Source organism: Macaca fascicularis, chromosome 6 (assembly GCF_037993035.2).
Source record: "Macaca fascicularis isolate 582-1 chromosome 6, T2T-MFA8v1.1".
NCBI classification, from domain to species: Eukaryota; Metazoa; Chordata; class Mammalia; order Primates; family Cercopithecidae; genus Macaca; species Macaca fascicularis.
The window spans coordinates 41686760-41712501 of record NC_088380.1 but is presented as its reverse complement, the minus strand read 5'-3'; the positions used below and the strand labels follow the sequence as shown (position 1 = coordinate 41712501).

At 38.0% G+C, this 25742-nt stretch overlaps 1 protein-coding gene across 3 annotated transcripts in view; it reads left to right on the top strand.

Annotated features, from left to right (window-relative positions):
* The window catches only part of PLCXD3 (phosphatidylinositol specific phospholipase C X domain containing 3), a 213223-nt gene that overhangs the window by 136907 nt on the left and 50574 nt on the right, over positions 1–25742 (top strand). For 2 of the 3 annotated variants that reach the window (XM_073993376.1, XM_045393670.2), the window contains exon 2: positions 4379–5087. In XM_073993376.1, the coding sequence (XP_073849477.1) occupies positions 4492–5087 (596 nt within the window). In that variant the 5' untranslated portion in view covers positions 4379–4491. Of the gene's footprint in view, positions 1–3779; positions 3899–4378; positions 5088–25742 lie in introns of those variants that run through there. The other variant, XM_073993375.1, reaches the window with a different exon arrangement.

The following is a 25742-nucleotide window of genomic DNA, read 5'->3' as shown; positions in this document are numbered from 1 at the left end:
TTCAGGAGGGTCTGCTTAAGTTTGAATAATATTTTTTTTCTGTTGCTGCTGATTGTTCAGATGCTTTCAGTTTAAATAAATGTTTACACCACTTTAGTGAGCTATTAATGACTTCCTTTGCCATATGGCCTTCTCTACAACATTGCATTTTGCTTCTGTAAGAGCAACAGGAAAATATCTGTTGCAGCTTGTTGCCTCTTTTAAGAGCTTGTCTGCTCAAGTCAGGCCTACTCAGGATAATCTCTCTTTGATTAACTAAGAGCCAACTGATTAGGGACCTTAATTACATATTTTTAAAAATCTCATTTCTATATAATGTAACATAATCACAAGAACAATATGGAATCATAGACCTTGCACTCAAGGGGAGGGATTATATAGGTCTTATCACCAGGAGAAGGATGTTTTAGGGGCAATCTTCCTACCATACCAAATGATGGGATAAGAAGTTAAGTCCAGTACTACTGGAAATCATAAAATATAGAAATGATTACACACACACACGTTCCACACTGATAAGGTAATAAAATTGATGCTATGTGCCAATTGGTTAGGCCAGATGATATCTCAGATCATCCATAACAGTATGTGGAAAAAAGAAAGTCCATTTGTGAATTCAATATTTTTTAAACCATCTTTAAAATTTTTTCTCATATCTGATACAGTTTTCAATCATGGAAACATGCATATAACATAAACATAGTTAATTTCTCTTCTTTGAAATTCCAACTTCTCCTTTTAGCCAGTTGGGTCTATTGGCCACAAGTCCCCTCATTAACCACAAAGAGATGGCCTATATTAGTTAACTATTTCTGTGTAACCAATTGCCCCTGAATTTAGTTGTGCAAAACAACACAGAGTTTCTGGGTACTTCTATGAATCAGGAATCTAAGCATTACTTAACTGGGTTCTCTGCTTTGGTCTCTCTCCCAGGGCTGCAATCAAGGTCTCACTCAGGCAGGATCTATTTCCAAGCTTACTCATTGACCGTTAACAGGATTCAGTTGCTTGAGAGCTGTTAGTCTAAAGACCTCTGCTCCCAGCTGGTTGTTGGCCAAGGGCCACTTCCACCTCTGTGTCACATGGGCCTCTCCAACATAGCAGTTCACTCATCAAAGCAAGGAAAAAAGTAGCAAGACAGAAGTTATAACCTTTTGTAATCTAATCTCAGAAAGGGCGTCCCATCATGTTTGTCTTATGTATTCATTAGAAGCAAGTCATAGGTTCAGCCCACACTCACAGAGAGGGATATGAATGCAGGAGGGCAAGGATTGTTAGGTGCCATCTTAGAAGTGGGCTTCCCACAGTGCCTGAATGACGGTACAATTTATCACACTGAGGAGAAACAAATTAAAGTGCTTATTTCCAAGAAATGAAACAAATAGTTGCTCTGATTACATTTACTTATTCAGAGCCAAAGCAACCAAACTTGATGGGACTGGGTGTATAATGGGAGTGGTTAGCCCTTGTCTGAGGAGAGAGGGCAAATGGAACCTAAAGATGAGAAACTAAATTCAACATCAGAGGAGTGACATTAAGTACCAGGTCCAAGGTATGAGTTTGAGACTGTGGATGAGAGAAGAATAAAAAGGTCAGAAGCCCAGGAATACCAAGTCAATATAGAAGCAAAATGTCAGACCAGATGTAGCAGAAAAGTTCAAGAACAAAGAGGACTCCTGGCTTTAAAGACACGAGGTTAGGCTTTTCCTCACAATTATTGAATGGTTATGAAGTACTGCTGTATTTTTGCTTTACATTCAAACAAATAGAAAACTTACTGGTTCCGTAAAAATGTTGAAATTGAGAAGTATTACTCCAAATGAAATTAAAAGTCATCAAAATATTCATTTTTTTAAGCCAAAAGTAGATTACATATTTTCTTACAAAATGCATAGATACTGTTTTATATCTATTGATTTTATTTTCTTTTCTAATAAGATTTACAGTATGAAGCACCATTTTATACCAGGTGCTGTGGCTACACCTCAAAGTCATCTGGCTTAAAACACATACTGGTGAAGCCACCATTGGCTTCTCCTTCTGACTGTTTATTTTTATTTTTAACATTCCCTTATTTTGACCTTAAGAAGCTACTTTCCATGAAAGTCAACAAATCATGTACTCTAGAAAGTATAGTATCCTTTCACAGTATTTTCAAAAGTGGTGATTTCCTTGCCTTTAAAATTTTATTTTTACAATTTTTTTTTTACTTGCCACATAACCATGTGATAGAAAGGTGAAACTAAAGCCATATTGAAAAAAAAGAACCACTCATTTCTAGTAAAAGAAATCTAGTTATACTTAATTCTCTTTTTGCCTGCCTCCAAGTATAATTTCTACTAGATTACAGAAGTAACCAATTACCTTCATCTACCTTTCCCTTCATGTGCCTTGAAACTAACTTTTTAACTTTTATTTTGAGAGTTTAAATTTATTTTTAAATAAATTTATTTATTATCTCTCCTAATCTTAGATCATTTAATCATAATTCTTCTTAAACTTTCTTTCACTTCTATCTTTAGACACACTTCTTTGTATATATTGAGCTCTAGCACCATTTGTTTAGCTTTCATTTAAATTAGCAGTCAGATGAATAGCAACTAATAAACCAGTATGCAGCAATTTAAATGTTTATTAAAACTTACCAATCAGAACCTAACTTCCAGCTTTGCTTATTCAGAAAGGATTGACATTTTCTTGCCACACCATCTACTAAAGATAAGACATGCAGTTTCAGATTAAATTAAACATGCCATTTCTGTATATTTGGGTTATCTTTTATTGTTTTTGAAAAAGCAAATCATTCTGAGAACTTATCTAAATTTTAAAGGTTGTGATTTTCAGGGTATTGAAATATTTTGCAAATTATTTTCTTTAACAACCTACCATGGTGTCTGAAATTTAGGCACTTGTGATTCTTATGGGCTGTTAAAGCTAGATATAGATAGATAGACAGAAAGATAGATAGATAGATAGATAGATAGATAGATAGATAGATAGATAGAAATAGACTTAGATATGGAATATAGACGAATGGTATATTTTGCATCACTGAAAAAAATCCTTCAACTAATTTATCAGACCAAGGCTTTGAAGTGTTGTATGGATAAACTTAAGATTCTTGTGTGTGCCTCTGTGTATTTATATGTATGTGAGTTTTGGGTTGGGGAGTGAAAGAACTAGGAAAATATGTGCCTCAAGGGAGGAAAATCAGGAATGGGGCAACAAAGTGTACTCAGAGGAAGCCTGAGTAACAGATGGGGAACGATGTTACTAGGACAAGGTCATGAAACAGGAAAGGGTGTCAGAATTTAAAGCATATCTGCCCTCTAATGTATGAAATTTTTAGAATATGTTAATTTAATTTTAGCTCTTCAGTGGGTTATGCCTAAGAATTAAAGGAGGCTTTAAGAAATAAAATGCAACCTTGAAATAACTTTTCTTTATTGGGTCCTAATAAAGAGTTTCAAATGCCACTCTCTGTTTGTGACAAATCACACACATGTTCATTGCTACATTTCTGGAGTCTTGAAATTTGCAACTGCCAAAACTAATCAAATAAATAGTCCTTTTTCTTCCTAGGAAGAAATTATTCTAAATTTAGAAGCCAATTCCCAAAAGAGTTTATGCTATTGAGAGAAAATTTGTGAAGAGTCTATTAGTTACTTTTTAAATGCTGCCAATTTTTAAATGCTGTTAATTTTTAAATGCTGTTGACTTGCAAGAACAGTTAATCATTTATTCAATATGTGAAAAGTACTTGACTTCATCTAAGTTTACAGTTGCCCAAATACAAGGTCAGGAATGAAGTTAAATATGTCAACATTGTACTGCCTTCTTGTCTTATTTCTCCTTCCCTCTATCACTTTGACCTCCTGTGCCTTCCAAAGTGAATAAGGTAACAATTCGAATGCTGATTGCTTGTGAAAAGGGCATCTTTATTCATTGAGACAATCCTTCTAGGCTTAAAATCAACCCAAAATCAAGGAGAAGGGTAAGACTGTAAAGTATTGGGGTACTGGTGAGTCTTCATACATATCGCTTTATGAATGATCACTTATGTCACCCATATGGAAAGCCAATTCTAGTGAGTGTATTACATTCTCGGTTCACAGAATAGATGATTATTTAAATTTTAAATTTAATGATAACGAAATCTTCTTATTCTTTTATAACCAATTTGATCTATTGAAGTGTTCTGTGTCTTATGTCAAATTATGTAAAGGACTCTCCTAAGGCATAAAAAATAACTAGTACTAAATTTCTTAGTATTTCCTGTGTTTCATTTGAGGGAGAGGTATGGATATTGCAAGAGGGAAAGAAGTTGGGAAGGGCAAAGACCTGGAAATTAACCACACTATGCTTGTTATTCTCCTAGGGTCTCATGATTCCTTCAGCTTCTACATTGATGAAGCCTCTCCAGTAGGTCCTGAACAGCCAGAAACTGTCCAGAATTTTGTCTCTGTGTTTGGAACTGTGGCCAAAAAGCTCATGCGGAAATGGTTGGCCACTCAGACAATGAATTTTACTGGCCAGCTAGGAGCTGGAATTCGTTATTTTGATCTTCGAATTTCCACCAAGCCCAGAGACCCCGACAATGAACTCTATTTTGCTCATGGTTTGTTCAGTGCCAAAGTCAATGAAGGCCTTGAGGAGATCAATGCATTCCTCACAGATCACCATAAGGAGGTAGTGTTCTTGGACTTCAACCACTTCTATGGGATGCAGAAATATCACCATGAAAAACTGGTCCAAATGCTGAAAGACATCTATGGAAATAAAATGTGCCCAGCGATTTTTGCCCAGGAAGTTAGTTTAAAGTACCTGTGGGAGAAGGACTATCAAGTGCTGGTCTTCTACCATAGTCCAGTGGCTCTGGAAGTGCCCTTTCTCTGGCCCGGGCAGATGATGCCAGCACCCTGGGCCAACACCACAGACCCTGAGAAACTGATCCAGTTTCTTCAAGCATCCATCACTGAAAGAAGAAAGAAGGGATCGTTTTTTATATCTCAGGTGGTGCTGACCCCCAAAGCTAGCACTGTAGTCAAAGGGGTGGCAAGTGGCCTCAGAGAAACAATCACAGAAAGGTAAGTGTCTTTAAAATGTCAGGGGGAAAACCTCAAATAATTTAACTTGAATTCATAGAGCTCACAAGTGATGAAGCTAAAATTCACACTTACGTATTTAGGTCCCCGGGGCTGCAATAACAAAGTACCACAAATTGGGTGTCTTAAAACAATAAAAATATATTATCTCACAGTTCTGAAACCTAGAAGTCTGAAATCAGTGTCGGCAGGGTTGGTTCCTCCTGAGGACTCTAAGAGAGAATCTGTTCTATGCCTGTCTCCTAGGTTCTGGTGGTGGCTGGCAAGCCTGAGTGTTACTTGGCTTATACATACATCACTCCAGTCTCTGCCTCCTTTTTCTCATGCCATTTTCTCATGTGTCTCTGTGTTTTCCTTTGCTTATAAGGATACTAGTCATATTGAATTAGGGCCTGCTCTAATAACCTCATCTTAATTACTTCGGCAAGGAACCAATTTCCAAATAAGGTCACACTCACAGGTAGCGGGGGTTAGGACTTTAACATGTCTTTTTGTGGACCACAGATCAACCCATAACCCCATGTATTTTGACTCCATGTCTAGTTGTCTTGTCATAGCACCCTTTTTTCACATTTGTGTGTTGCTTTATAGATTGCAATATCCTTTCTCCACCATTTGCAGAGTCTTTTAATATCCCTAATTCCATTTGAAATGCATAACAACCCTGAGAAGTAGATATTGTCTTACAGATTTAAAAAATGAGGTTCAAAAAAGTGATATATTTTTCCTAAGACCGCTTCAACAGTGAATGATAACATGGATACTCAAACTCTATTCTTAAACTATATCCTATGCCTTTTATACTACATATGCAGCCTTATAAGGAATGGTTACCCCTGAGACAGTGGTCACTTCATTGGTCAAGCCCAGCCAAACATGTAGAATGTTCATTACCTGTGAGGTATAACTTGAGCAATCACAGGTTTTTTTCCTGCAAGTGTGACACAATATGCTGAATTATACATATTATTTATTCTTTTGAGGTAAAATGTTAAACAATGCAAACATCATCTGAAGAAAGAACATAAATCCTTATCAGATCTCTTATTTTTATCTTTCATTGACATTTTGAATTATGCTAAAGAGACAGAGCGTGAATGTTTTGCTTGGACTCAAGGTCTTTGTGGAAAAAGACAAAAGATGAAGAGAAAAGATTAGGCAGTGAAAATAGTACGTGTGACCTTGTGGCATAGCATATAGGACGGGGAATGAAAGGAGTTAAAGCTTGGAGTGGTGCAAGAACACATTTTCCAGAAATCTTTTTACCAGGCTACAGAGACCCTCATCCTATGAGCAATGGGGAGCTAGATAATAAAGTTTAAAAGTAACATGACTTGACATGATCTGTGTTTTATGTAATAACTGATGCAGCCTGGAGGATTGATGGAATGGAGAGAGTGAGCAGTTGATAAGTGCTTAGAACTGTTTCAGCAAGGTAATGCAAGCTACACTGGGGAAGCGAAAAAGCACAGAAGCGGATCATATGCAAGCAGTGAAAATTAAAATGGTTCAGTGACTAGTTCCATATGTGGTATAAATGGGAGAAAAGAGTTCAGGATAAGCAGGACAGGTAATGGAAGCATTCACAGACTCAGGAAACAAAGACACAGGGATTTGGGAAGAAGTGGGGAAGGTACCATCAGGGTCATGCTGAATTTAAAGCATGAGTAAGGCATTCAAGTAGATGTGGCTAATTGATCATTAGAAATACAGGCCAACTCATTTGGGGGTTGTTGGCATTTCTTGGTGGTGGAAACTCCAAGTCATTGGAGTGGAAAAGTTCTTCCATATGAAATCAAAACTTTCTTCTGTTATTCAGAATGGTCCATTAGCTGGGACTGCTCTGTTCCTTAAAATTTAAATAACATTACCAACCATTCATTGTATAGTCTATTAAAGTGCCTGGCTTTCTCTATGATTTCTGCTAATGTCTACATTTCTTCTATTTGTATGGTAGGAGCCCTTTCTACTACTGGATTATATCATTTTATGATTTAATTGTCCCACACAGTCTGTCCATGTCCCATTCTGAGACATGAAACTTGCTTCATGTTCATTTCCACAATAATTTTTAAATTTTACTGAAGATCTGAAGAGGCCAGGAATGGCTTATAATCACAACAATGTACATAATTTAAAATCGAATTTTAGGCTTGTCTTTAATTACAAATCTTCTGCCCTAGGATAACAGCCCCTGACAACATCTGCAACACTGTATACCTCAGCTTCATATCCTCTGACTGAATCTTCTCCTCCTTTACCATTTTTCACTTATTTTCTTTCTTTACCCTTAGATTGCCTTTGAGACCCAACATTCTAGATGATTGTGTAACTAGATTAACACATCTAGATGATTATGCCTAACTAGTCAACTCTCTCCAGCTTCCTAAGCCTAAACTCAGCTAGTTGCAACAAAGTATTCATCAAAACAAGAGGGCTTTTTGCTTTATAGCACCGCTGTCTACAAACATTATTTTTTCTGGTAATTAGCAATTTACCCCCTTTCTCACAAACTTAGAAAGTGAGGGAGTTGTGTACATATAAAAATGTATTGTTTTTAACTGTATCCCATAGAGTCCCCAGATTCTGAAGAATCTCTGATGGGTCACTAGAGGTGGTGAAAAGGCAGCAGGAGCCTGGGAGGGAACTGACTCCAACTCCTTCCATTCTCTGCATACCTTGAATGAAAGAAGCTTCATTTTTAACTTTGACATTTTGGGCATGATGCAAGTCTTCCTATCACCTCTTCCAGCTTCCAGCATAGTTCTACGCTTTGGAAAACACTTACTCATATTAAATCCTTGCTTTGCATTTTAGCCAAGAACTTTACCCTCATTTTACCTGTGTAGAGATCATCCTTTGAAGAAGCCAAGAATTTACTCAAAGATAAACGTTTTCATTTTTTTCCTCTTACGTCATTTGATGTAATTTAGAAGTTTTCAAGTCATAGTTAAACTGCTTTTTGGTTACTCATGCTCTAGTACACTACTACTAAAGTAGGATTTGTGGGTAAAAAAATCAAATCAGTTAGGAAAGTGCTGAACATTATATTCTACACAACTCTCCCAAAGGAGTCACAGTGTACATTAGCATATAAAAGGCACTAAGGAATGTTTTAGTGATGAATCCTATTTAAATTTAACTAATGCAATGTTTTCCAAGCACTTAACTTTTGTTCAGGTAACACTTATTAACAGCACATGGAATTAATTTTTAAAAACTGCTCTCAGCCCTTTAATTCAGAACTTCTTACTTGCCTCTCTAGCTTATATATTTGGAAGAGTAGAGTTGTATCATTGACAAGAAAAAGGAACAGAAAAAGAAATTTTAAAAGTAGAAATGAAGACTCCATATGTAGAACTAATTCTTTCCTCTATAGGATTATGAAAATTACTTACCAATAATTTGCCAATATATCTGAACCTTGTCATTATAGATGTGCTGGCATTCTCCAGTGGTGTTTAGTCTCAGAAGTACTAGAAAGACTTCCTTTTTAACCATTTGCAAAGCTGTATTCTGAATGTTATATTAATGTGAAGCTCAGTTTTTTGTTTTGGTTTGGTTTGGTTATTGGACATACTCCAGCCTTCTGCATGGAACCTACAGGAAAAGCTTATTGTCAGCTCTGGGGTCATGCCTTCCAAAGGCAATTTATTAATACTTATCACTTATTCAGTGAAGGAGCACTTGACTCCCCAGAACTTGTTGGCTTTCTCTTCTTACCAAGTGATGAAGCCTATGAAGTGAACTGATTCTGACATTGTCCTCTTCGCTTTTGTGCAAAAGCCATTCATTCATAAAGTCCTGTGATGGCACCAAAAGTTGTAGTAAGTTCTTCTGTGCCACGAAAGGAAAGTTACCAGGCAATTATAAGACTGCTCTAGGCCTTACATATTTTCATCTGCAAAATTTGGAGTTTGAGCTAGATTACCTCCAAGATCCATTTCAGTTGTAAAATCCCACAATTCTAAGATCCTGTATTTGACTAGCTAGTTTCTCTACAATTTTTAAAATCATACCTAATATTTGGATTAACAAAACTCTGAGCACACACATTTAGAAAACACCATTTAGAATTGTGGGTGGCTTTCAGGGAAACTAAATCCAGCCTGGATTTAGGTACCATAGCTTTCAATCTGGCCAATGGTTCTAAATACTGCAGATTCATTTTCTACTCTGTAGCAATGCCAAAAGACACAGATTTTTATTTCTTAAAGACTTATTTTTAATTTCTTTTTCAAACACCAGTTTTTGCACCCCACCCCCACGCAATTCACACATTCTTAAAAAGAAGGTGTGCAACTTGAGTAAAGTCCTTTCCTAATTTGTAGAAGTTTATTAACTTACAGGTTTCTTTTAATTTAAAAAATGTAGCCATATTACCTGCCTGAATTTTTAAGCAGCAATGCATCTGTGCAAGTAAAGTGATGCTGAGTTAAATTAGACAATATTTGTTCAGGCCAACAAGTTAGATAATGATTAATATAACAATAATAATAACTGTTATTATTATTATGGGCTATTATAAGGGTTCACTATCTGTTAGATCCTTTATTGTGTTATATTCATGATTAGGTTCAATATTTATAAAACCTCCAAGTGTAGGTACTATTGCTATCCTATCTTAACAATAAAGGGACTGAGCCTTAGAAGTGTTAACCAATTTAGCTGGATAGCACAATTAAGAAAAGGTGGATTCAGGATTTAAATTTAGGCTGCTCTATCTGTTCATTTATTCACAAAAGCAAACATTTAAATGCCTAATCTGTTCTAGACACTGTACTTCAAGTGACTGATCTCAGATATGCAGTCTTATAACCATTACATAGTACTATCTCCCTGCTATTTGTGAGAATCCAAAGAAGTGACTGCAACTTTGTTTTCATCTTATTAAATGACAATATCTAGATCAAATTTGGCAGTACATTCAGGTAGACTGAGTTCAATTTAGTACTTATCTGTTGAACAGCTCCTATGAGTACGGCTCTGCATTAAGTGTTGTGAGGCATATTAAAATTGGTATTTGCCATTGTTCCCATCAAGCATCAAGTAGGTTTGAAAAGACAAGAACATGCAAGACCTAAACACAAATTGGAGAGAAACAGGAGAGTTAAATATCAAGACCTATGTGACTTAGAGGAGAGAGATATCTGGAAAGATTTTGGCTGGCTTCGACAAAAAGCACTGTGATAGGCAGAGATGGGTAGGGGTAACTTCTCAGGATGAGGAAATAGCAAGAGCAAAGCATGGAGGTAGGAAATCTTAAGGACAAGAGAAATCAGGGTTGGTTAGAGAAACAGTGATGTGCAAAGGAACATGGGGGATGACTCGAGGAAAAAGTGAAGGGGGAGATTATGGTTGGCTGAATTAGGCATATATTAGGAAGATATTGAGGAGGGCAAATCAGAACTGGACCTCCGGAGATGAAACTCACCTAATTGTGTAGGTTGAGTAAGGAAGGAAGAGACTGAAGATGAAGCTACCAGTTTAAAGGCGGAAACAGAGTAGCATGCCAACAAGTGTTTAGAAAGAAAGAGAGGTAAAAATCCTGACATGGTTTGACTTCAGCCCTACTGACAGTGCTGCCCCCTCGGAATACCATTTACAGTATCATTTTATATGGATGACGTCCCTTGGAGTTGGATGATGGGTAGCCCTGGCCGCTTAGTCTCATGGTCACAGTGATCACCTTTTGTAAGGCAGAATTTTTAGGATGTGGTTGTGAGTATATACCAATATTACCCAGCTGGGCAAAGGAAGACAACTGTAGTTGTTGAGCCCACATTATGTGCCAGGCACTGTGCTAAGAGCTCTACATGATTTGTGTCCATTTAAGGCCTTGCAGCCTTACAAATTAGGTATTATTAAATCCATTAGAGGTGGAAATTGAGGCTGAGAGATGTCTAATACCTTGCTTTAAAATCCCATATTAAAGTCATGCCTTAATTAATAAGCTAGGATTATTACATAGGTTTGTTTGACTCTAAGTCCCATGCTTATTCTTGCAGATTAGGTAAAATTAATATTGCTTGGCACTGGCTGCATTTAATATATTATCTGTCATCTTGGAAGGCAGAGTCAGATCTAGGGGTTTGGGAAAGTGAATTATGCTGGTGACAGAGTGGGCAAAGATAAGAGAAGAAAAGGTTTGAAGTGTATGGCTTTGCCTCAAGAAAGCAAACTCTGATAGGATGTTAGCATGGAACCTCCTAAGGAAGCATTGACATAGAACATGAAAGGAGTTAGAGATGACTGGGCTTAATCCTTCTTGCCTTGTGCCTATTGCTCATTTCACCATTTCTTTTTATTAAATAAGGAAGTTGAGGCCAAGAGGAATGCTAATTGATTGTGCAAGGACACAGAGCTAACTGGCAGCAGAGAAAGGATTAAAATCCAGGACTCCTGGCTCCCAGTCAAAAGAAGAGACACCCCAGAGAAGGATAAGGCCAGAGGATAAACAGAAAGCTTAGGGGCGGAGGGAGCAGAGCATACCAGGCTGCACATACCAACATGGAAGGGCTTTCAGTCTGCGCTGCACTCAACACTGCATGGTGCCCTGGAGTCTTGCCAGGAGGGAATGCGGCTAAAGTCAAAGGACTGGGCCACAGATTTTATGCTGGGCCTACTTTCCCTGGACTTTCTCTCTCTCTCTCCTTATCTGCCTCTCTCTCTTTCTTCTACTCTTTAACTCTCTCTACATCATGAACCCAAAGGATTCTTTATTTCTCTCCAATGGGGACACACTCCAGCTCACAACCCGCCTGTTGCCCAGTTTGCCTTTTCCTTGCCCGTACCCAGAAGGGGTGGGTCTAGCTCTTGGAAGTTTTTCGGCTGCAGTGCCAGTCATCTTAGCAGTTTGGAGAGCCAGGAAAATCCTCACTTAGAGGCTGAGACTCAGAATGGTTCAAAGTCAGCTATAGTGACATGAGACAGTACCTATCTCCATAAAGAGCAGCTTTCCAGCCCCGCCCTTCCACCCTAGGCCATGTTCCAAGACAGGTCAGCACAGCAGCAGAGCAGAGCAGCTGACAATGGATATTTGGGATATTCTATTCAACAGATGGGGAAAGCGATCTCCTCAAGCTACATATCCATGAGGAGAAAGAACACCAAGGAGACTATGGAAAGCTAGTGTTCCAATAATCATTGTTTTCAAAAAGCTTTCACCATAAGATTCATTTGTTCGACCTGTCTCTCTCCCTGTCTCTATAGATATGTATGCATACAGATACTTATATGTACTTGTGTCTGTGTGTGTATGTCTGTTTGTATGTATGTACATGGCTTCATTTGTACAAGTGTTATTCCTAATTTGCAATTTAAGAAACTGAAAGTCAGAATGGCTAAATAATTTACTTGGATGATGTTATAAGTCAGTGCTGGGAGCAATTTAGAATCTTTCTGAACCACTGGAAAGCGGATTCTGGCTTGTAAATCAAAAGGAAGCTCCAGAAAACAACGCTTTCCCAGCCCAGGACTTGGCAAACTGGAATACACTTATGGAAATTTTGTTACAATGTAAATTCCTGGGTACCACTTTCAGAAATTCTGATTCAGTAGTCTGTGGTGCAAAGTGTTTAATTCTTAGCAGACTCAAGTGAGCCCCACTTCAAGTAGCACTGCTCTGCTCATACCCACAAACAAGCTGCACCTTAATCATCCCTACCGACAAATTAACCTGGTTTTGGTTAACCTAGAGAACATAAACCCCAATATTTATTGGTGCCCTCCTCCCTAGGCTCAGTTAGTTCTTCCTAAAATCTAAGTTACAACTCCTCTACCCACAAGACCTGCCAGATTTAAGTTCATATTTCCTTGCTGTATCACTCAGATAGTACCTATCAATGATTTCCAAAAAAATAGCCCTCAGCTTTTGGCATCTTGTGTCTTGTGTGACTTAGTTTGATCCTAGAATTATTGCGCTGACGGGCTAAAAAGCACATTCTCGTGTAAGAAGACTTAATAACTTCTAGACTCAGTGTCTCCCACCAAAGCCAATTAACATTACAGCACTGCATCCCAACTGCCTCCCCAATGCTAATTTCAAATACGATGAGAAAGAAGAAGAAGAGGAAAAGGAGGAGGAGGAGGAGTTTCAACTGAAGAATTATGAGTTTCATAAATTCAGAGAGAAGAGAGCTTTATTTCTTATAAAGGATTGCCACCTGCAGGCTGGCCATTCCATGGGTTGGGAAATGTAGCCTCCAGTAGAAACTGAGAAAGGTACTTCAAGGAAAGGAAGGGTGAGACAAAAATTTAGGCTGAAAGGGTCAGCTAAGTATACATATTCAACAGGTTGTAGGAGAATCTATGAATATTCACAAAGTGGGACGGTTGCATTTATAAATAAGTAAACATACATATTCCATAAGTCCTATGTTCACTTCTGGGTGGAGACTTAACATTTAATGCATTAAAATTAGGTCCTATATGTCAAAAAGTGAAACAGAGGACACAGAGGCATGTTATGTGCAGTCTCAGTAAACTGACCAGAATCAGTCTACGATTTGGTGTCTCTGATCAGGAAGACAAGCTGGTCAGTTGTGTTGAAACCACAAAAATGTGGGGAAGTTAGATGGATTGATTTCTGTTTAACTCTTGGGAAAGAAAGTCTTTTAGTGGCAGTTACTGAAGAATGGAGTATAACAAAGCATGTCCAATCTCCCATCCCATCATTGCCAAAAACTCAGTTGTTTTTGTTTTCTTGTTTTGTTTTGTTTTGAGACAGAGCCTTGCTCTGTCACCCAGGCTGGAGTACAGTGGCATGATCTCAGCTCACTGCAACCTCCGCCTCCCAGGTTCAATTGATTCTCCCACCTCAGCCTCCCGAGTAGCTGGGATTACAGGTGCATGCCACCATGCCCAGCTGATTTTTGTACTTTTTGTAGAGAAGGGGTTTCACCATGTTGGCCAGGCTGGTCTCGAACACCTAACCTCAAGTGATCTGCCCGCCTCAGCCTCCCAAAATGCTGGGTTTACAGGCATGAGCCACCATGCAAGGCCAAGAACTCAGTTTTTAAGGTTTCTCTGGAGTCCTTTTGGCCAAGAAGGGGTTGTACTCAGTTGGCTGGGGGGCTCAAGATTTAATTTTTATTTCTCAGAAGGAAGAAGATTCTGTACCAGCTTACAGTTGTGAGACTGTGTGACAGAGGAGTGAGTTCAGCCTGTGTCCTCTGGGGTATGGCAGGAGGAAGGGTGGTCTGTAATTCTCCATTTTAACAACATTTGACCCCAAAATTTTTGAAACGAGTGCATATAAAAACTCTCTTTCTCCTTCGTTCCGCTGATGTTGTATGATTAAAGAAGATTAAAATACATTTAAATACAGGCAGGCAGTTTTCACTGTTTCGGAGAGGTTAAAGCCTGGAGAAGGCTCCAAGTTGTTGAGAAGTCAGACATCTATTCAGTGCCTGCTCTGTGTGTGTGTATGTGTGTGTGTGTGTGTGTGTATAAGCGACAGAGAGAAACAGAGAATGAATACATATACTTTTCTGAAAAACTGTGGCATAGGATGGAGATTCTCCTACTTTAGTAAACCTCTCTGGATCTCAGTTTTCTTCTATGGAATTGCTGGGCAGATTGAATTTAATTTCTAAAAGAAACTAGCTTAAAATATAGCTAGTATGTATAGCTAGCACTTACCAAAAAAAAAGTTGAAAGGAGGTAGGCTGATGGGGTAGAGAGAATAAAGATGGAGTATCCAGGCAGCAGGGCTATTTAGTCAGTCAAGTAGTGACACAATAATTTGTGTAGTTTAGTCAGCAACCGAGGGAAAAGGGAGATTTGTTTGGAATTTCAAATGAACCATATAATGAGATATCAGTAGATGAATGAGTAAAAGGTGTCTGATTCAAGAAGTAAAATGGACCACATGTGGAAATCTCAGTTCACATTCCACAGTCATGAGAAGGGGGCCTGCAGGCCAGCTCTTCCCTTCTGCTCTATGCAGGCAGGGCTCCTGAGTGGGGCACAAATCCATTCAGCTGAAAAGCTCCAAGAGACATAAGTATTTTGTGATTGTCCTTTAGCCAAAGATCCCCAGGCACAAACATTTGTTGAACATGCAGAGTTTACTATTTGTTGCAGCGACGGAGAACATACCATGGGGTTCATACATGAGACATCCCGGTAAGAGGATGCTGGAAGGGACTTACAAGATTGGGCTTAGGTTGGATGACTTGAGGGAGGGTCTAAGGAAGCAGGGGTTCTCTCTAGATCAGATGCTGTCAGAAAGCAAGGACTAGTCTATATTTGGGTATTTCAACAAGCCTAATCCATAGGGCTAGAGCAAGGTCAAACTATAATTGGTAAAGGAGTCACAGCCACTTATTTTAGTGAAGAGAGGTGGTGACCTTATCTGAAGTTGGTATTGTGGGAGATTGCTTATGTCCAACAGGAGAATAACATGGCCTGGTTTTAAGTGTCTGGCGAGCTCTCAGTTGTCAGGGGCTGCTTTTTCTTTCCTCCTTTTTCAATAACATGTGAAAACAGAAATATCACTTATTCTCATTTGGCTTAAAAGCCTCTAGTATAAATTAGTCTGTCCATGTGCATTTACTTTGTTCTTTTTCTCATTAAAATGGTCGAGGTTGTTTCTATGCAAAAGCCCAGACCATTTTGATAATGAGGCAAATCAAAGAGTTGGTAATATCCCAACTGAGGGATTGGCTAGTGAAAATGTAAACTCTTCAAATTAGGCTATATTGACAGTCAACTTGACTTTCTTTCTCTGTGATCTTAAATTTCTCCGTCTACACTTGGAAAACTGTTGAAATTTCCCAGATGATGGAGAGACGGGGTCCAGGGCAGGAAAAAAATAGAACACAGCTCTTTGTAAAGGGAATTGCTGTTTTTTTAAGATTTGGGAACATTCCAACCGTCTTCCTAAGGTTTCACAACTCATTCAGGGCACAAGGAAGCAGGAGATAGGATGCAGACTGTCATATTTTCAGCTAAATTGGTTTGTTGTCCTCTTTCACAGAGGGAGGCATGTTTTTTTATTGGGCTTGTTTGCATGGGTGCCCCTGAGGGCTTGCGATCCAGATGTTTGTGCTGAGTGTACTTGATAGACGGGGTTTTCAGAGACTGACCTACTGACAAACAAGGGTGACTCTGACAAGTATAAATGGCTAGTCCAGTGAGGTGATATAAGCCAAATCCTCTCTGTCAAAAATGATAAAAGGGCAAGGAGTTGCTGTAAGCATGTCCTACCTAACCAAATCGTTATAGAAATATTAAATAACGAACTAACATCACTCTAGGCAATGAGATGTCAGCTTTTAACTTACCACATTTGGTTGATAAAATGTTGTTTTCTATAATATTTTCAGTGTAACAACAGCAATAAAAAAGTTAAAACTGTGAAATTTTCTCAGAATACCTGACCTTGGAGGATTTTACAAGAAAATACTGCATGCATCAGTTGCAGGCATTAATATTTGGCTTTGTTGATTACAGCACAGATCTTCTGGCTCTTGCTCTGTATGTCTGGGATTGTAGGCTATTGCTAATTAACTTATTTTAAAGTATTAACAATAATTAGACAAGAATGGCTAGAGACTTGATTGTCATAATTGATTTTTTGCAGAAATCACAATTATATCTTGAACTTTTCCTTTAAAATAGTCTTTCCCTCCACCCCCTCATCATTATTTCCCTGTGGCCTCAGCTGTTAAGAGACAAAAAGCTTACAAGTTGTTTCTGGGGCTGTGACATCCTATCTGGAGGAAGCAGTATGTGGCAGTGAGACTGTAATGTGTGATTTCATTAGTGAACGCTAAAAGCACAGGTTGCCCTTTGGAAATGGATGTGAGATGTAGCCAATATAAAACAGACCAAATTCACTGTGCTGTCTGCTACTTGTCTGAATACTGAACAAAAAAGTTGTTGCCTATATAATTTACCTCAGGTTCAAAAATTAACCAGTCAAAAAATAGATAATAACTCTATCAAAAGCTGTTAATTGGCTCATCATGGTGGCTCACACCTGTAATCTCAGCACTTTGGGAGGCCAAGGCGGGTGAATCACTTGAGGTCAAGAGTTTGAGACCCGCATGGCCAACATGGTGAAACTCCTCTCTACAAAACTACAAAAATTAGCTGGGCATGGTGGTGGGCACCTGTAATCCCACCTACTCAGGAGGCTGAGGCAGGAGAATCCCTTGAACCCAGGAGGCAGGGGTTGCACTAGGCCCTGATTGAGCCTCTGTACTCCAGCCTGGGTGACAGAGCAAGACCCTGTCTAAGAAAAATCAACCAAACAAAAAAAAGACAAAAACAAAATCTACTAATTAATGGATATCTTTCAGTTTTTGTGGTTCATTTTCAAGAGTTTAATTCACATTGCCTGTTTTTCTAAATAAAGCTAGCTTATAATGAATAGATTGTAGGAAAATTTGATCAAGTGTATAGTTTAGCGTCACTAAATTCAGTCTGTTAATAGACAGCATATGTCGATTCAGAAGAGTCATGATGGATCTATTGTTAAGTATCCTGAAAACTTTGTTTTTTCTTGTCTCACTTTCACATTGGCTGGTTAGGGGTTACTTGGTTATTTAATAAATTTGACTCTATTTCTGTTCACAAGCAGAGCAAGTGCCACAGACATTTCTACATGGTGTTATATGACACAAGGAGAATTCCACACCCTTGAGCACACACAACTTATTGCCACTGTATGCTCATGTGTCCACATCACTCATGTGTCCACAGACCAAGAAGACCCCAAACACAATATGGCCGAGTACTCTTACAAGTAATAAAGATGGAGAGGCTTTTTAATACTGTAAACCATGAGGAATGACATTTCCATGTCTCCTGATGCAGGCTGTTTATAGAAAGGCTGCTTCACTTGTCCACAATTTTCTACTCCAGTTTAAAAAAGGGTGGTCAGCTGTAGACTGAAAATGTTTATGTGAAAAAGAACTAAAGGCAAAAACCTCATGATTATCTCAATAGCTGCAGAAAAGGCTTTTGATAAAATTCAACATCCCTTCATGATAAAAACTCTCAATAAATTAGGTATCGAAGGAACCTACCTCAAAATAACAGGAGCCATACATGACAAACCCAAAGCTGGAAGCATTTGCCTTGAAATCCAGCACAAGACAAGGATGTCCTCTCTCACCACTCATATTCAACATAGTATTTGGAAGTTCTGGCCGGAGCAACCAGGCAAGAGAAATAAATAAAGGGTATACAAATAAGAAGAGAGAAAGTCAAACTATCTTTGTTTGTGGATGGCATTATCCTATACCTAGAAAGCCCCATTCTCTCAGTCCAAAAGCTTCTTAAGCTGACAAGCAACTTCACCAAAGTCTCAGGATACAAAATTAATGTGCAAAAATCACTAGCATTCCTATAATCCAAGAATAGGCAAGTAGCTTATAGTGAATTTGGCTCTATGCCAAATTATGAATGAACCAAATATACAGCCAAATTATGAATGAGCTACCATTCACAATTGCCATAAAAAGAATAAAATACCTAGGAATACAGCTAACAAGATAAGGGAAGGACCTCTTCGAGGAGAACTAAAAACCGCTGATCAAAGAAATCAAAGATGACACAAACAAATGGAAAAACATTCCATGTTTATGGATAGAAAGAATCAATATTGTGAAAATGGCCATACTGCCCAAAGCAATTTATAGATTCAATGTTATTCTCATTTCCAAAAACAGACACATAAAAAATGGAACAGAATAGAGAACCCAGAAATAAGACCGCACACCTACTGCCATCTGATTTTTGAAAAACCTGACAAAAACGAGCAATGGGAAAAGGATTCTCTATTTAATAAATGGTGCTGGGAGAACTTGCTAGCTGTATGCAGAAAATAGAAACTACACCCTTCCTCAAGCCATATACAAAAATCAACTAAAGATGGATTTAAGACTTAAATGTAAAACCCAAAAGTATAAAAACCCTAGAAGAAAACCTAAGCAATACCATTTAGGACATAGGCACAGGCAAAGATTTCATGATGAAGATGCCGAAAGCAATTGCAAGGAAAGCCAAAATTGACAAATAGGATCTAATTAAACTAAAGAGCTTCTGCACAGCAAAAGAAACTATCAGCAGAGTAAACAGGCAACCTATAGAATGGGAGAAAAATTTTGCAATCTATCCATCTGACAAAGGTCTAATATCCAGTATCTACAAGGAACAAATTTACAAGAAATAAACAAACAACCCCACTAAAAAGCTGGAAAAGGAAATGAACAGACACTTCTCAAAAGAAGACATTTTTATGGCCAACAAACATTTGAAAAAAAAGCTCAACATCACCGATCATTAGAGAAATGCAAGTCAAAACCACAATGAGATACCATCTCATGCCAGTCAGAATGGCGTTATTACTAAGTCAAGAAACAATAGATGCTGGCGAGGCTGTGGAGAAATAGGAACATCTTTACACTGTTGGTGGGAGTGTAAATTAGTTCAACCATTGTGGAAGACAATGTGGCAATTCTTCAAAGACCTAAAACCAGAAATAATTTGACCCAGCAATCCCATTACTAGGTATATACCCAAAAGAATATACATCATTCTATTATAAAGATCCATGCACATGTATGTTCATTGCAGCACTATTCACAATAGCAAAGACATGGAATCAACCCAAATGCCCATCAATGATAGACTGAGTTTTTAAAATGTGGTATATATACATCATAGAATACTATGTGGTCACAAAAAGGAGGAGATCATGTCCTTTGCAGGGACATGGATGAAGCTGGAAGCCATTATCCTCAGCAAACTAATGATGGACAGAAAAGCAAACACTGCGTGTTCTCACTTATAAGTGGGAAAGGAACAATGAGAACACATGTACACAGGGAGAGGAATGACACACACTAGGGTTGGGGGGAGTGCATCAGGATAAATAGCTAATGCATGCTGGGCTTAAACCTAGTGATGGATTGATTTGTGCATCAAACCACCATGCACATATTTACCTATGTAACAAATCTGCACATCCTCCACATGGAGCCCTGACTTAAAAGTTGGAAATCAAAAAAAAAAGAAAAAAGAAAAAAAGAAAACATTGATGTGTGCTTGGGCATGTAGGTGTTTGTGCATGTGTGTGTGGATGCAAGTTGTGTGTTGATAGGGGTAAGAGAATAGTTTGAAAATAAGTATTAACACAGACTTCTCTTTTCACCCGTAAGTATTCGTTGCTTTCTTCCTGCTTATTAAGGAAAGAAGAGTTTCACATGCAGTGTGATCTTATCTCCCAATTGAAGATATAAATGATGGTCTCCTGAAAGTGCTCAGATACCCTATGTGGTACTTTTTCACCTAATTTCATGATTGTCCTAGGTGACATGCATTTACATTCTTTTAGCTTGCTCTGAACCTCATATTTTCCTTTAGTGCTTTTCTTGAAGGATTTATTTGGCAGTGTAGTTTCAAAAGTTGTCTTCTGTTTCCAACATTGTGTGGCTTATCTCTGTGATATTTGGGGGGCTTTTGTATATCTATGACTCTTCTTAAAAATTGATGTGGGGCGCATGTTCTCACTCATAAGTGGGAATTGTACAATGAGAACACTTGGACACAGGGTGGGGAACATCACACACCGGGGCCTGTCGTGGGGTTGGGGTAGGGGGGAGGGATAGCATTAGGAGATACACCTAATGTAAATGATGAGTTAATGGGTGCAGCACACCAACATGGCACACGTATACATATGTAACAAACCTGCATGTTGTGCACATGTACCCTAGAACTTAAAGTACAATAAAAATAAATAAATAAGTAAATAAATATATAAATAGAAAATGGTGACCTACTGAGAACAAGGACAAATAATATTTTCAAAACTCTATTTTACAAAAAGGGTTCTGCTTGAGATATTTCAAGTGAGTAGATGTAACTTATGAAAAGTGAATGAAACATTAAAATGAAGCAGATACAATACTAAAAAAACAATTGAGGTGGGGAAGAAAGTAATATAACCCACTTGAAACTAGGATGACATTTATGGTATGACTTTACAGAATTCTAATTTCTTTGAAGTAGACCAAAATAGCGTTTCCTAGTGTCCCAGCACTCTTCAGGTTACCCAGGGACAGAAACAAGAATCCATTCATTTATTGAGTTGGCCAGTCACTCAGCCAACAAAAACATAGTAAGAATGTGCTGTGGGCTTAGAGTGGGGACTGGAGAGGCATGATACGGTGTCATAAAATTTTTCTTCATGGTTTTTGTCCTCCAGTTACAGGACAATCTCTTTGGAGTGTGAGATTTTTATAAAAGACAAAACTAGAGAATGGCATGAGACACTGTTTGCAACTGTGTAGTAAAATTATCTATAGTTGACATATGCCATAGGGATTCCAAGGAAGGAAAGATGACAAAAGTGACTTCTTCAGCATCTAAAGGCAGAAATATGCTGGCCTTTTCTGAACTTTACCTTTCATCGAGACATTGCAATTTATGCTCATATATCAGGTGCACATCATTTTCTCTACTCAAATGTGATATACTCTTGTGATTGTCTAAATCACTGACCACCAAAAATGGTAAAAGAAAAAAAAAATCTTTTTTATGGTGAAAAATTGTGCTTGGTTTTGAAAACATTTCCACATAATAAGATATTAGACTAGGCCAACAAGTGAGAGTTCCCTGGAGGGTTGGAAGATCCAGCTACCGATTCACAACACTTTGTGTGCCTATTGGTGTTAGGAACAGATGTACATAAGAGAGAAAAGTGAAAGCATTATGTGAAAGGTCTGTATTTTGACAATAAAATTCAGCAAGTTCCCTGAGAAAATTTGCTAAATGCATGTTACGTATTACATTTTTAAAATTCAAGGTGGAAAAATATGCTTTGAGATTTGACATTCTGTCCTGCACAGTTTACATGCCAAGATACATTCACTGATTATCAAAAGTACACATCAAATGAAGTAGATTCCCTCCCTTATTGAAGTAACCTGACAAAAAGGGAACCACCGCTGGGACTTCTGAAAGACAGCTGAGGAGCAACCTTTTAACAAGTGTGGTTGACCTTTGCACTGCTTTTTCTCTTTTCCTTCTCAGTGTTTTAGTGAGAAAAGACAATTTTATAGCAACTTGGCAAAATGATAGTGCAGGAAGTCCCAGATGTTCTTGCCCCAGCTGTCTCTGAGATCTAATAATATAGAGTGGGAATAGCACATCTCCCTAAAGAGCACACACATTTTAAGTTGCTTTAATTTTCCTGCCAATTAGACTTTTAAGATGCCAAACCCATCTCCAGGCAACCTTTGTGACAATTTCATATCCTTTGGTGAAGGAACCTAAGGCAAATAGGATTTTCTGGTGGCAAAAATAGCATGGAAAAAAATTTTACTCTTTGATTACCAAAGAAAAACACATCATGCACTCACTTTTGCTTATGGAAATATGAGGATACGGGGATTTTAACACTGATTGTAGTGAAGGATTCTGAAGAGACTGAGGGTGAGAATTCTTATCCTCGAACAGATTTCCTCAGCCTCAGCAATATTGACATTTTAAGCAAGGTAATTCGTTATGAGAAGCTGTCTTATGCATAGTAGGATGTTTGGCAGCATCTATGGCCTCTACCCACTGGATTCCAGTAGCACTTTCCCCTGAGTTAATGACTGAAAAAAATGTCTCCACATATTGCCAAATGCTCCCCACGCCCACCCGTGGAGGAGGATACAAAGTTGACCCTGGTTAAAAACTAGTGGCCTAGAGCTGCCACTGCACAAAAAGTCTTGTGACAGTCATTTACTTTTGCTGATGCTCTATTTCTTTACACATTAAACAGATGATACCAACTGTCCAGGGATTAGAGAAGCATAAAATATTTAGTAATATGACATGTTTTTTGTTTAAACAAATATGACCAAGCTTGCACATTTTTAGTGTCTACTGACACCTGCTTATTAGTCACCTTGAGAATTTACTCATTTATCCAAGTGATACTGAAACAATTTTAAGAATAATTTTAGTCAGGGATAAGTCCTTCTCCCTTCAGGGTAAATTGCTTTTTGAAACAAACTAAACTCATTCAAGTTAGCAAATAAGATAAGTAAGCAAAGCTAACGAAGGCTCTTTGGAGTCAAAATCTAAGTGAAACAATAATGAGATGGATTTTTCTTTCCTCATGAACAGATACTAAAGTCAATTTCAATAAAAGAGTCTTTAAAAGATTCTGAGTCATTCTGTCATTGATGGGATAAGTGAACAGTCATCTCCATGGGTAATAATTCTGAATGACAGCTCATCTTCAGCTTATAAGTGTTGGGATGTCAGTTAAAATAATCCAGTATTTTAGAGTCATCTGTCATAGAATAAGATAAGAGAAAATATCCTGATAAATTCTTTTAAAAATTCTTTTATTATCTGTATTACTTGGATCAAGTAATAGATATTTACAGAACGTTTACTGAGTGTGTGCTAGTGACTGTACTTTAAAATGATTAAAACATAGCCCCTTATCCTCAACATGGTTACCCTGCAGTGGGAGAGACAAATTAATAAACAGTTTATTTCCACATCATGTAGTAACTTCTAAGATAAGTCAAAATCAGTTATTTACCTGGTTTCTCAACCCAGCGCTGCCATATACCGACTGACTGTAAGTCACTGAATTTCATCTGCTTTCAGTTTCCTTATCTGTAAAGGCAGTTGTCCCCTCTTCTAGCATCATTATGCTGATTCTGTGGTAACAATGACAGTTTCTATGGACATATGTACTACAATATTTTGTAAAAAAAATCTGATCATATGATGTCTAAATACTAACCGCTAGTTTCATTTGAATTATTACCAAAACAGGAAGAGATGCCAAAGTAGACATTCATGAACACTAACTGTTGAGAGATCCGACTTGTTACTAGTAGTTCATTATTAAAGAATGACCATAAACCAAGTGAATTGCCCTTATTTCTTCTTCCTGGACTATGCAGCACTACAATAAACTACATGGTTGGTTGGCCAGGAGTTGCTGTATCCCAGGAAAATAGCAAGCAGTGAAAAGCAAAATAAAATGTCTACATTTAAAACTTAACTGATAAATCCTTTGTAATTTAAATTATTGTATTATTTTAAATAATATGAGTGACATCCACAAACCTAAGCTGAAGTTTGTTTGACTTTGAAGGTGTCAGTTTCTGGCTTTGACATTCTGAATTGTAAAATGAAGAGATTGGAATTAGAACTAATCTTTTTCGCATGACCACAGTAGACACATTATTCATATTATTATTTCAGTCCTCTTAACAACTGAATGATGCAGATATTTTTATTTCTATTTTGCATATGGAAAAAATAAGGGTTAGCCAAATAAACCAACTCACCTAGCATCTGTGGCAGAGCTAGGGTTCAAACAGGTGTCAGTCTGATTTCAGAGTCTCTGTTGCTTTTTTTCACCCCCTACACATCACTCCATTTTTTGAGTTGTCTCTGATGAAGATCTGAAATTATATAATTCTTTTCACAGTAACTCAAAAAAGTAATATGAAAGTATCACACATTTTCTAACTACAAAATGAAAAAGAAGAAAATGTTTATGTCTACTTCCAAATTCAGGGACAAACAGAAGTCCTGTCAGATGAGTAGCTTTTTAGATGTAAAAATGGCTTCCAATGAGTGTCACTTATTCTCATCCAGAATATTTCTAAATCTAGAAAGTTTCAGGGATAGAGCAAAAACCAATCCAAATTTCAGGTTATCTCCCTTAGTCAGCATACTAACTGACATGCTAACATGAAAGTAAGTGTGGTGGTCTATTATCTCTAGTTTTGTTTTTAACTCTCATATGTGAGAGCGTTGATGATTCAAGAGTTTGTATATTAAAATTGTGATAATTAGTTCAATATTCAAGCAGTCAATGAAGTAAAATATTCATTGTAACTGTACTACTTCTGTGTCATGTAGACTTTTATTTTAATATGGTAAATAGATTAACTGACAGCTCTGAGATGTTGCTTCTAGAAGAGTGTGACAAAGTAGGCTATCCATTCATTTATTCACCCTTTTATTTATCTTTCATTATGAGAATGAGTGAGGTAGGTTTCTATTGTTCATTCCATTTGGCACCTTGTTCATGATTTTTATGGGGTTTAAGTAGACCAAAGCGGATAATAGGGATTGAAAGATGGAAGATATAAGGCAAGACTGGCTTGCAGCTCCTGTGGGGATGAATGGAGCAACATGTGGAGACTCACGTCATGAACTTTTGCTTCAAGAACTACTGCAGGGACATTCCAGGAAAGCTGAGACAATCCACAGACTATGTGAAGGAACTGGATCACTACTGCAGACTCCCTGAGACACCAAAAAACGGTGGGTCTGCTTGCTTTCTCAGCAGGGAAGCTCATGGTATGGGGCAAATTCTCAGCTCTGGGCACTGGCTGCCTGGAAATAAACTCACTGTTACTGTGCGGGGACACAGTGGGAGTGAGACTAGCCTTTAGGACTGCTGGCTGCATGGGAGTGGGTGAGGCCTGTGACTGCCAACTTTCCCCACTTCCCCGGTGACCTATATGACTCAGAAAAGGCAGCCATAACCCCCGAGAACATAACTTCATTGGCCTGAGAACCACATCCCCATCTCCCACAGCAGCCACAGCAAGCCCCACCCACAGAGAGTCTGAGCTCATGCATATCTATCCT